This window comes from Delphinus delphis, chromosome 3, assembly GCF_949987515.2.
Source record: "Delphinus delphis chromosome 3, mDelDel1.2, whole genome shotgun sequence".
Lineage (NCBI taxonomy): Eukaryota > Metazoa > Chordata > Mammalia > Artiodactyla > Delphinidae > Delphinus > Delphinus delphis.
Window position 1 is genome coordinate 55,696,690 of NC_082685.1, and position 12,196 is coordinate 55,708,885.

At 41.4% G+C, this 12,196-nt stretch overlaps 1 protein-coding gene across 1 annotated transcript; it reads left to right on the top strand.

Annotated features, from left to right (window-relative positions):
- Positions 1-4,714: 4,714 nt before the first annotated feature.
- On the top strand, positions 4,715-5,620 carry LOC132422050 (mitochondrial ornithine transporter 2-like). The gene has a single exon (XM_060006886.1). It carries the CDS (start codon positions 4,715-4,717, stop codon positions 5,618-5,620), a length of 906 nt encoding a protein of 301 aa, XP_059862869.1.
- The last annotated feature ends 6,576 nt before the right edge of the window (positions 5,621-12,196 follow it).

Sequence of the window (12,196 nt, forward strand, 5' to 3'; positions counted from 1 at the left end):
ACCTTATAATGTGTCTTGGTCTTTTAGGGGTAGTGGGTATCAGATCCTCTTCTGAAGTGGCTTCTTTATGGGGTTTAAGGGACTGACCAATTGGATTCTGTTTTGTAGGAAAAGAAGCAGTTGTGTTAGAATTTAAGAAAAAGAGGAACAGCAGAGGCAAAGAAATGGGGAAATGTCATCTTTGCATTATGTTTCCAATCCACCTGCTCCATTTGGAGGTCAGGAGATAAAGAACGTTCCTAAACGATCCTAAATTCTTTTCTTTCAGCCTGATCTCACCACATTCTCTCACTATTTTCAATCCTGAGCTTATTTACATTTTTTTCAAGGAGTTTAATTACTACTCTTTCTCTTTAATAGTCTATTGGGATAAATACTATTACGCATCTATCGTACCAAAGTCTAAGTTACCTGTTGCTCATGTCCTCACTAGGCTGTAAATTCACTGAGATTACGTACTTTGCCTTGTTAGTCACTGTAAACTTACTAAAGAAGAGTAGAGATTAAAATCACAAGGTCAGGAGATGTGGTGCCTGTGTTTGTATCCTATTTCAGTGACCTAGTTGAGATTGATCTTGGGCAAGTAAATTAATCTGTTGGTTTCAGTTTCCTCATCTCTAAAATGGAGGTGATAATATTACCTACCTGGGGGCCCTTGAGTTGTTGGCTATTGAGTTGATACATATAAGGACTTAGAACAATTCCTAGAATAAAAGCAAACTATTATTGCCTATTTACTAGGGTCTGAACGTACAGGGATCAAAAATTTGATTTAAAGCCTGATTGAAATGGTAGAAAAGTGTATAAAGAAACAGCTGCTTTAAGTGGGGTTGACTCATTTCAAATTAAAGAATCATTCTAAAAGTTTATAAATTACAGCAGAAACAAAGTTTGCTTCAAATACATCCGCAGCATAAGCAAACTGAGTCAGTTTACTACTGTAGCTTTGGTTTTTATTTGATTCATTTACGGCTTGGTCTTACATAAATATTAAAATCTACATAATGAAGAGTAATTATCTGTTATGTAAACTTCAAAAGAGAAAACCTTAAGAAGATTGGGATCCATTTCCCTTCATGTAAATCCAGAGTTACCAAAAAAGACTCACTTTTCTCACAGCTCCCTTGCCTGATGAGTGTGATGTGTAGGTGGGCTACGGTTTTCAATATTTCTGAGTTCATGAATGGAAGTTGAATTTTTTAAATTAGTGTTTTAAAATATTATAAGAAAAAACTAACTGAAAATTTTAAGCAATGCAGAAATTTTACAAATTCTTAATTTTATTCACTCCCCTATTGCCGGTCACTTAGGTTGTTCCATTTTACATTTGCTATTACACAGAATGCTGCAATAAGCATGTCAGTGTGGTCTCTGTTTTGCATTATTTCTATAGATTAGGTAAATGGGATCTTTATGTTCACATCTAAATGTCATAAAGCCTGATGTTTTGAATTTGTAGATCAAATGTTTGAGACAAAAACTTTGGACAAATTGTGACCAATCATGTCTCTGAAGGACTGTCTTCAACTCTGCTTAAACTTTTATTACCTGGTAAGAATTGTGTGAAAACACAGACTAGGAAGACTGCTCACCACACAGCAGGTATATTGGCCTTCTTTCTGTATTTCAGACGCCCAGCTCTTTCACACTACAGAGCTCTACTTATATTACACTTATATTTCCCTTTTCCTGAAACAGTCTCCAGATAGTCTCATGGCTAGCTTTTTGTTACTCAGCCCTCAGCTCAAACCTTACTTTCTCTGGTAATCCTATCTGGCTACTCCATCTGATTGCTAGGGAACATGTGATGTGGGTGTGCATCTTCACTGAAAATTTGGAAGTTCCTTTGCCATTGTTTTCCATGTATGCGTGGGAGTGCATGTGCTCCAAGTCCAGCTGTTTAAATACATTTCATGGAACTTGAGATCTGTGTATTATTGCACAGCTATGTCTGATAATTCAATGAAATTACAGACGATTTCCCTATTAATGCCCTCATGATCCCTGGCGCTGATTACTAACTTGGTTTCTCCAGAACATATACATATATGAATTTAATGCAAAAGCAGTTGATGACTTATTGTAGTATCCAGCATCTCTTGTGTTTGTAAAAACAGTATGTGCTTTTAAAAAACAAACAATGAACCATAGGTAATTAATGGACAGTTTTAAAAAACCAAAACAGGTTTTAAAAACCCTCAAATGTGAGGGACTTCCCTGGTGGTGCAGTGGTTAATCCACCTGCCAATGCAGGGGACACAGGTTTGAGCCCTGGTCCGGGAAGATACCACATGCTGTGGAGCACCTAAGCCCATGTGCCACAACTACTGAGCCTGTTCTCTAGAGCCCGTGAACCACAACTACTGAGCCTGCATGCCACAACTACTGAAGCCCGTGCATCTAGAGCCCATGCTCTGCAACAACAGAAGCCAGCGCAATAGAAGCCCGTGCACCGCAACGAAGAGTAGCCCCCGCTCGCGGCAACTAGAGAAAGCCTGAGCACAGCAACAAAGACCCAATGCAGCCAAAAATAAATAAAATTAATTTTAAAAAAAACATCAAATGTGATACGAAATTTTAAAAATTTTAAAAATTAAAAAATTTTTTTTCTAGTTTAAAATGACACATTGTTCTCATGAATCTCTTTTCTCTGTCAGATAGCCTGCTAATATAGTAACCCCCAAGGGCAAGGAAAATAGGAGATGAGACAACAGTGGATGAGAGATGTCAATGTTTTCAGAAGGCCAAAGCAGATGAAGAAACGATAAATTCATAGATCACAGAAAGTTACATGCTAAATGTCTGCAAGGAGGTACACCAAGGAGAAACAAACCCACCCACTTGATATAGACACTGAGGCTCAGTTTTTGCAGGCAGTTTCCAAGGAAGAGGGAAGGTGTGAGGCTAGAAACAGGATTCATTAATAGCTGTGTTCAGGGACTTCGCTGGCAGTCCAGTGGTTAGGACTCTGGGCTTCCACCGCAGGGGCCACAGATTCCATCCCTGGTCTGGGAACTAAGATCCTGCATGCCATGTGGCACAGACAAAAAAGATAATAAGATCTGTGCTCAGAGCTGTTGGATGTCCAGGAGCCCTATCTCACTCAAGCCAGATGACTTTTCCTTCCCCATGCCACAGACAGAAAGTTTATTTTCTGGGTAAATTGAACCAAAGGAGGCACAGATGGAGGCTGGGGGTCCATAGCATTGAACAAGGGAATTGTGTGAAAGTCTGTTTTCTGACTGCAGGATGTCAACCCTCTTCTCCCACTTGGTGTCATTAAATCAGTACCCAAGGTAAACATCCCCCGCACCCCCACTCCCCCGCAAACACACACAGACACACACACAGTCAAGACTGGAAGATTATTCTCTGAAGAAACCATATGGTACCAGAGAAAAGAAATCCAGATACATTTGGGCACTCTCCAAAGAAAAGGCCAAGTCACTACTTACTACAATGAAGTCTACCTGTTGACAAACAGTATCCACGCACAATCTGCTTTTAGGTGCCTCACTTTTAAATATTAACTGATACCCAAAGAATCAGACAAGGAAAGCTTTCTAAATGAAAGAATCCTTTTAGCATACTTTCTGCCCCCTCCACCATTTTGTTTTTACCCCCAAAGTAAAATACCGCCTAGGGCTTAAAATGTAAACTTTAAGAGAATTCGTTCCAACGCTGGGATTATAAGCATATGGGAGGAAAAGTGTGTCCTGACAGCGGTACCCTCACTGATGCCCCAAACTGCATCTTGCCTACTAGGCCTGTAGTCAGTTATATCCAGAACTGCTGCTGCATAAAGCTGCATGGCTCCTCAGCAAGAACCCCGAGACTTAGCACGCACAGAGCGCTGGAGCCACACAGGTCTTTTATATCAAGTTTTTTAGCTGTATATAAATGTTTTCCAATGCGATTGTACACGGCCTTGACTTAACCTCTAGAAATAACGAGGGTGTGCGTCCCACCAGCTCACAGGGCTTCAGGCCAGGATCCTCGGCGACGTTACCACGAAAGAGAGGATCTGCCCGCCTCAGGCCTCCCCCGGCGTCGCCCCCGGCGGGCAAAGAGCTACACCTGGAGAGGCGCGGCGGCCGGCACCTTTGTGGAGCCGCCATTCCTCTCCGGAGACGATTAAGGGTTTTCTGATCCGAAGGAGCCACCGATTGTCAGGTAAACCCCGCAAAGTGTTTGTTCGTTTTCCCTATTTTAAACCTTTGTATCTGTAGATTGACCCTTTGAACCGAGGCGCGATCAAGCACCTCCCATTTTGTTTTGCCGGGAGGTGGGGGTCTCTGGCCGAAAAGGAAGGCAAGTCTTCCTCCGCCGCAGCAGCGCCTGGAGTTTCTGGCCGTAATCGCAGGAGTTTATCGGACAGCTTTCTACTGCTGTATTGAGATTCACTAGAAGTGTTTCTCTAGTCGGCCCCGGGGCCCGCGGGCGCTGGGACCGCCGGCGGCGCGGAGCGAGAGGGAGGGCGGCTGACGGGTTTAGGGCCCAGACGCGGCGGCCGCAGGGCGCCAGGAGAGGCGCGCGCGGCCCGCGGGTCGGGGGTTATTTCAGTGCGTGGGGAGGGCGGCCCGCGGCCTAGTCTGGGGTTAAGCGGCTTCTCCCGCGCCGGAGAGAGAACCAAGAGCAGGCGGCTGGACACGGGACGGCCTCCTAAGCTCCAGAGAGTTCCCTTCCTCGGAGACCAGCAGAAGAGTGGGCGAACATGAAATCCAATCCTGCCATCCAAGCCGCCATCGACCTCACCGCGGGGGCCCTTGGGGGCACAGCATGCGTCCTGACCGGGCAGCCCTTCGACACACTGAAAGTGAAGATGCAGACGTTCCCTGGCCTGTACAAGGGCCTCGTCGACTGTGGCCTGAAGACGTACTCCCAGGTGGGCTTACGGGGCTTCTACAAAGGGACCGGCCCCGCGCTGATGGCCTACGTCGCCGAGAACTCAGTCCTCTTCTTGTGCTACGGCTTCTGCCAACAGTTCCTGAGGAAAGTGGTTGGATTGGACAAGCGGGCGAAGCTGAATGATCTGCAGACTGCGGCCGCTGGTTCCATCGCCTCTGCGTTTGCCGCGCTGGCCCTGTGCCCCACTGAGCTGGTGAAGTGCCGGCTGCAGACCATGCACGAACTGGAGATGTCAGGAAGGATAGCAAAAAGCCATAATACAGTTTGGTCCGTCGTGAAGAGTATCCTTAGAAAGGATGGCCCCTTGGGCTTCTACCACGGACTCACGAGCACTCTGTTTCAAGTAGTACCAGGCTATTTCTTCTTCTTCGGTGGCTATGAACTGAGCCGATCGTTTTTTGCCTCGGATGGATCAAAAGATGAACTAGGCCCTGTCCCCTTGATGTTAAGCGGTGGAATTGCTGGAATTTGCCTTTGGCTTGTCATATACCCAGTGGATTGTATCAAATCCAGAATTCAGGTTCTTTCCATGCTTGGAAAACAGGCAGGACTTATCAGAACTCTTTTAAGTGTTGTGAAAAAGGAAGGAGTAGCAGCTTTATATTCTGGTCTGAAAGCTACTTTGATTCGAGCGTTCCCTGCCAATGCGGCACTATTTTTGGCTTATGAATACAGCAGGAAGATGATGATGAGCCAGTTTGAAGCATACTGAAGTGTCTTGGTGAATCTGGATCCAAGTACACGCCTTTGAGGACTATAATTTAACTCAGAGTTTCATGGAGCACTGGACCAGTGTGGTATTATTTTTGACTTCATGGGAACTTTGCTTTTGTCTTCCCTGCTTATATGCTAAATCTTAACCTTTATGGAAGAACCTCTATTTTATATCATATAATTTCTGCCCATAATTGTATTGAAATAGAAAAGTTGCTGCTCTTGTGTTTGGTGAGATAATACAGGGCGAGTGGGTGGCCGTATGTACCTAATCTGAAAAGCTAACCATAGTTGTATCACCGGGCTTTTGCATAAATCTACACATGTACATGCAGTTTGTTTGCTTATATGTTGTGAGTGAAACACAGTTTGGTTTCCATGTTTAATCTCATGTCACTAGAAAAACCGAGTTAAACATGTTTCAAGATGGTTATAAATGATTACTTAACCCACTCAAGATGTAGGGTCTCTTTAAAAGTCTGCTTAACATGTGCACTATATTAGCCAATTAAAGTTTTTAAAAAGTGTTTGGTTCTTGAAAACGAAAATATCCATCTACATTTTTTCATTTACAATGATTTATTTTATTTTTTATTGAGGTAATCTTGATTTATGGCATTATATTTCTACATCTGTATACCCTACAATGTGCTCACCACCAAATATTTATTTTTCATCTATCACCATACAGTTGATCCCCTTTATCCACTTTGTCTCCCTCGTTTACCTACCTGCTCTGATAATAACTACTCTGTTGTCTGTAATGACATGTTTGTTTTATTTGGTTTTGGTTTGTTCATTTATTAGGGGTTTTGTTTGTTTATTATAGTTTTTCATATTCCAGATATGAGTGAAATCCTATAGTATTTATCTTTCTCTGTCTGACTTACTTCACTTAGCATAATACCCTCAAGGTCCCTCCATGTTGTCGCAAATGGCAAGATTTCATATTTTTTCTCCTCTAGATTTTTTGTTTAATATTTATTCGGCTGCACCGGGTCTTAGTTGCGGCATGCAGGATCTTTAGTTGCAGCATGCAGAATGTTTTTTTAGTCGTGGCATGCGGGATCTAGTTCCCTGCGCAGGGATCCAACCTGGGCTCCCTGCACTGGGAGTGTGGAGCCTTAGTCACTGGACCACCAGGGTGATCTCTGTCATCTTAGATTTTTAAGAGGAGAATATACCTGCATACTGATGTGTCTTCCACAGCCTCGAGTTAAAGTTTCAGAGTAGGCATCCTGGATTTTCCCAAGATGTTCTACTCTTAATAGTGCTATTCATCTTCAAAGTGGGATCATATTCCACACTCTTAGTTAGGTGTGGCCTAGAGCATTAGGACTCTGGGAAGTAGCCTGGCCTTTGTCTGTACCAAATTTCCTTCCTCTCTTCTCCCAAAGAGCTTCCCCCTCTGCTCTACTTTAGACTGAGGAAGGGGTGAGGGATGGGGCTGTGCTTCTGTGCTTGGATGAAGACCCATGTAGTTGACAACAGTTCTTAGCTTCCAGTCTCCGGGTCCTGGCCTGGGTAGGATTCCAGGATGTACAATTGGCCCATTTAGGGGTTGTTGATTCCTTCTGGATCGTTCACTGTCCTCTCTGCCTCCACCAGTCAGAAACCCTTCCAGGGAACAGAGAGTGCCAAAGCCATGAGAACTTTTTGTGCCCTGATGGTGATCAGGTGACGGTACCAGTGGATGAAGTCCTCTCCTCTCAAATAGAACTAGACAGAACTTAGTGCTTGCAGTCCACAGTGATTAATGTTAGGGCTGACCCATCCTGAAGTTTACCTGAGGGCTAATAACTCCTTGTCATTTTTTTACAGTGTTGGAAACTTCTAAATTTTGTACTGGCCATCTGTGAGTTTTATTGATGACTGTATATATGATGTGACTTTACAAAGCAATGAAACATAAGAAAAGCAACTTTATTAAACTGTACCATATGTATGTATATAGGCACTGACAAAAACCAAAAACAAAAAAACATAGTTCGTCTGATCCCCACACACTTGTGCATCTGTTTTTTGGCCCTATAATGTAAGAGGGTCATTCTTACTAAAGTAAGCCTCATCATTCCATGATGATCCAAGACCAGCAGAGTCTCTCTCAATAAGAAGTGTTCTTAAGCAGCCTGTAAAGCTGAAAACAGGCAGGCTCCCAGTGTTAATGATCGCACATGGCATGTGTGTCAATCACTGCTGGTGGAATGTACACCTGGTATGGAATCCCCAGTTTCCTTCAGCTTTTTTCTATCTGTGAAACCTCTGAGGTAAGTCTAGCCGTATTGCCAGAGGCAAGAGGGTCAGGGTGATGGATGTTGACAAATGGGGTCTGGGGCAGACATTTGGGGAGGGGATGCTCAGTGTCATGCCTGGTGTGCTCCAGAGCGGTGGCTGGTCTTCCATTTGCTTTTTCTTTAAAAGAAAACCATTTTTCTACTTTACATCTAAGTTATTTATACATTTAAGTTATATATTACGTACGTAAGTGGTCAGTAGCTACTTAATGGGGCTTCATTCAAGCAGGTCTGGATTAAAGTAGAAAAGAGAACAGGAATGGCTTCTGCAGGAAGTGGACCTTTCAAAGTCCGAAGGCCCCCTGCTCAGTACCCATGAGCTTGTCTCAATTAGCCCTATAGTCAACGGACCTTTTCACACGTTGTCCATTAAAGGTTTACCTAAATATCTTCAATAGAAATCATTTGAGGCAAGCAAGAGTGGGAGTAAGGAATTGAAACCTAAGTCAGAAGAATTGTTTTCCACCCTTTTTGCTTAATTCATGGTTCAATATTTAGATACAATTTGTACCACTTCAGATCTGTACTCAGACAAAAATATAGTAACTTGAAATATTGTGTTTAAAGAAATTTGAGTGTTCTATCATTAAATTATTTACCTAAATAAAAATATTTTTTGAATTCACACCATTTACAGTATACTGTATTGAGCTCTGGGTATTCAGATATTAATGGTCTGGTTTCTGTTCTCAGGGATCTGATGGTCTAGATGTTTGTTTTCAGTCAGAAGAGCAATATTCTAGAATACAATTTAGAAGAAAAAAATAGAATCCAAATTATGTTTGTGTGTGTGTGTGTGTGTGTGTGTGTATGTAAAATCAATGATGTGTGTGTGTAAAATCTTTTCCTTAACTGTGTTTTTGTTTTTATATTGTGGTTTCTTTGTAGTCTTTAAATTAGTTTCATGGTATTTCTTTCTTTTTTCTTCCCCAGCTTTATTGAGATATAATTGACAAATAACATTGTGCATGTTTAGGGTGTACAGTGTTATGATTTATATATGTGTTTATTATGAAATGATTATTACAATAAGGTTAGTTAATGTCCATCACCTCACAGGTTACTATTTATTTATTTATTTATTTTGAGGTGAGATGGTATTTATTTCTAAGATTTAAGTTGGTCAAATCCATATTTCTGATGCCTAGCCTTATTTTAAACTTTACTTCCACATAGTATAATTTATCCCTCAACGTTTTAAAAATTATTTTTTATTGAAGTATAGTTAATTTACAATGTTGTTAGTTTCCAGTGTACAGCAAAGTGATTCAGTTATACATGTGTGTGTGTCTGTGTATATATATATATGTCTATATATATATATATATATATATATATACTTTTCCAGGTTCTTTTCCATTATAGGTTATTACAAGATATGGAGTATAGTTCCCTGTGCTAAAGAGTAGGTCCTTGTTGTTTACCAATTTTATATATAGTAGTGTGTATATATTAATTCCAAACTCCTAATTTATCCCTCCCTCCCCCACTCCTCTTTGGTAGCCATAAGTCTTTGACTCTATTTCTGTTTTGTAAATAAGTTCATTTGTATCATCTTTTTAGATTCCACAAATAAGTGATATCATATATTTGTCTTTTTCTGTCTGACTTACTTCACTTAATATGGTAAACTCTAAGTCCATCCATGTTGCTGCAAAAGGCATTATTTCATTCTTTTTATGGCTGCATAATATTCCATTGTGTGTGTGTGTATGTGTGTATATATATATATATATATGCCACATCTTTTTTATCTATTCATCTGTTGTTGGACATTTAGCTTGCTTCCATGTCTTGCCTATTATAAATAGTGCTACTGTGAACTTGCATGTGTCTTTTAAAATTAGAGTTTTCTCTGCTATCCCTCAATTTTTTTTTTTTTTTTTTTTTTTTGGCCATGGTGCAAAACTTGCAGGATCTTAGTTCCCGACCAGGGATTGAACCCAGGCCATGGCAGTGAAAGCACCGAGTCCTACCACTGGACTGCCAGGGAACTCCCTGGTATCCCTCAACTTTGAAAAATCTTATTATACCCTTTGGTCTACTGTCAGGACCAGATGGTATGCATCTTGCAATGGTATAGTGATACTGTAGCTAGAAATTCATTCTCTGTTCCAGCTTTCATGGGATACTAATACCAAGCTACAGCAGTTAAGTATATGTAATATCTCAGAAGGACCATATCTGGCAGTGGAGTATCAAACTTGATCATTTTCTTGAATTAAACAAGAAAATGTCCCCAAGTTGTTGAACTTGGAAGAAAAAGCCTGTGCGTCCGGAGCCTGTGCTCTGCAGCGGGAGAGGCCACAACAGTGAGAGGCCCGCGTACCAAAAAAAAAATAAATCTGAACCCATTTGTCTCTGATATTCCAATCAGAAACCTCTCATATTAGTAGTTCTGGAACTAAGTCTTAGTGATGTTGATATCCCCAGAATGCTCAGAAGGTGGCCTTATGAGCAGCTCTCCACTGAAGGCTCCTTGTTCATCCTCCACATTTGAGTATCATTGAATGGGAGCAGAGAGAATTGGAAGAGGAAGATGGCTAAATCAAATTAGTGATCAAGAGGATAGAGCATGTGTTGGCTTGAGTAAACTTCTGTGGGTGGTTCAAGGAACAGAAGGTAGGGCTGGGATAGGTCCTAGACCAGGTATAGCATGATTATGCCAAATAGAAGGTGGCTTCTAGTTGTCTTTAATAACAGCACATGTTTGTGCCTGGCTGTGTCTGTCTCTTAGGAGCCTAGATATGCTTCAGTGCTCTATACTTCCAGGTTGTGGGTCCATGTGCTAAACATTAAGTACTTTGAGGCTTTGAATCTTTGATAAAATAGTCATGAGTTCTAGCTCATCACCATCCAGGATACCACCTTGTTCTACCTGGTACCAACTCAGTACACAATATAGGATTGCTTAGCAGTGGGTTTTCTTTGTCATCCAGCAAGTTGGGTGTGTCATCCAGGACCACCATATGCAGCACTGTCATGCATATGAATCAAGACCATGTTTTTTCCCTTTAGGTAATTCTCATGTATCAATTACTTCAGTTACGACTCATTTTCCTCAAAATCAGCTTTATTCTAAGATTAAATCAGCTTGCTTACTCTAAAGATTGAAAAGTAAATGATGTCTTCATTAGCTCTCATGTCTATAGCCTTATCAGACATCATGACAGCCAAGAAGCAGAGGGTGACAGTCCCTAAGATTTTGCTTCATAGAGCAAATGCAGAGCAGTGCCACCCAAGGGAGACTGGGGCCCAGCTCAAACACATCATTAGGTGTTGGTCCAGAACTTCTACTTGTGTGTGGCAAAGTTGAGCTAAGCTTCTTAATTAAGGCTTGGATTTGTAGAGCCTGAGGCTGTAACCACTTTGAGACTCCTTCCTCCCTTTGCAAGACTACCAAAACCAGTAATGGTATGAGGGAAACCTCCAATAGAACATGAGTTCTCAATAAAATATCACCAACTAACAAGACTAACAGTGTGAAAAACAGACTCAACAAATAAAAGATGTATACAGAAGAAACAGAGATTGGAACAACAAGGAAAGAACTTAAAAGTAAAAGATATTTAATTTCCTCCAACAAAAAAGGAAATGGCAATTGTTTAAAAAAAAAAAAAAGAACAAATTGTTGTGAAAACCTGCCAAATGGAAATTTTGGGGGAAAAAAGCCCACCAAAAACTATAGTTAATTTTAAAAAATTCAGTATATTGGGTGAATCTCAGGTTTGGACCTAGCAAATATCAGAACATCAAGAATAAAGAAAACATCTTAGAGAAAAGAAGTTTACAGATAAAAGAATGAGAACTAGACTGATAGACTGTTCATCAACAGTCTTCAATACCAAAAGAGGGAGAAGGAAAATTAGTTTACATTTTATTTTTTTATATAAATTTATTTATTTTTTTGCTGCGTTGGGTCTTCGTTGCTGTGCACGGGCTTTTGCTAGTTGCGGCGAGCGGGGTCTACTCTTCGTTGCGGTGCGGGGGCTTCTCATTGAAGTGGCTTCTCTTGTTGCAGAGCATGGGCTCTAGGCGCGTGGACTTCAGTAGTTGTGGCTTGTGGGCTCTAGAGCGCAGGCTCAGCAGTTGTGGTTCACGAGCTTAGTTGCTCTGCAGCATGTGGGATCTTCTCAGACTAGGGCTCGAACCCGTGTCCCCTGCATTGGCAGGCGGATTCTTAACCACTGCACCAACAGGGAAGTCCCTAGTTTACATTTTAAAATCTATGACCAACCAAACTATTGGCTAAGAACATGAGGATTAGACATAGAAATAAC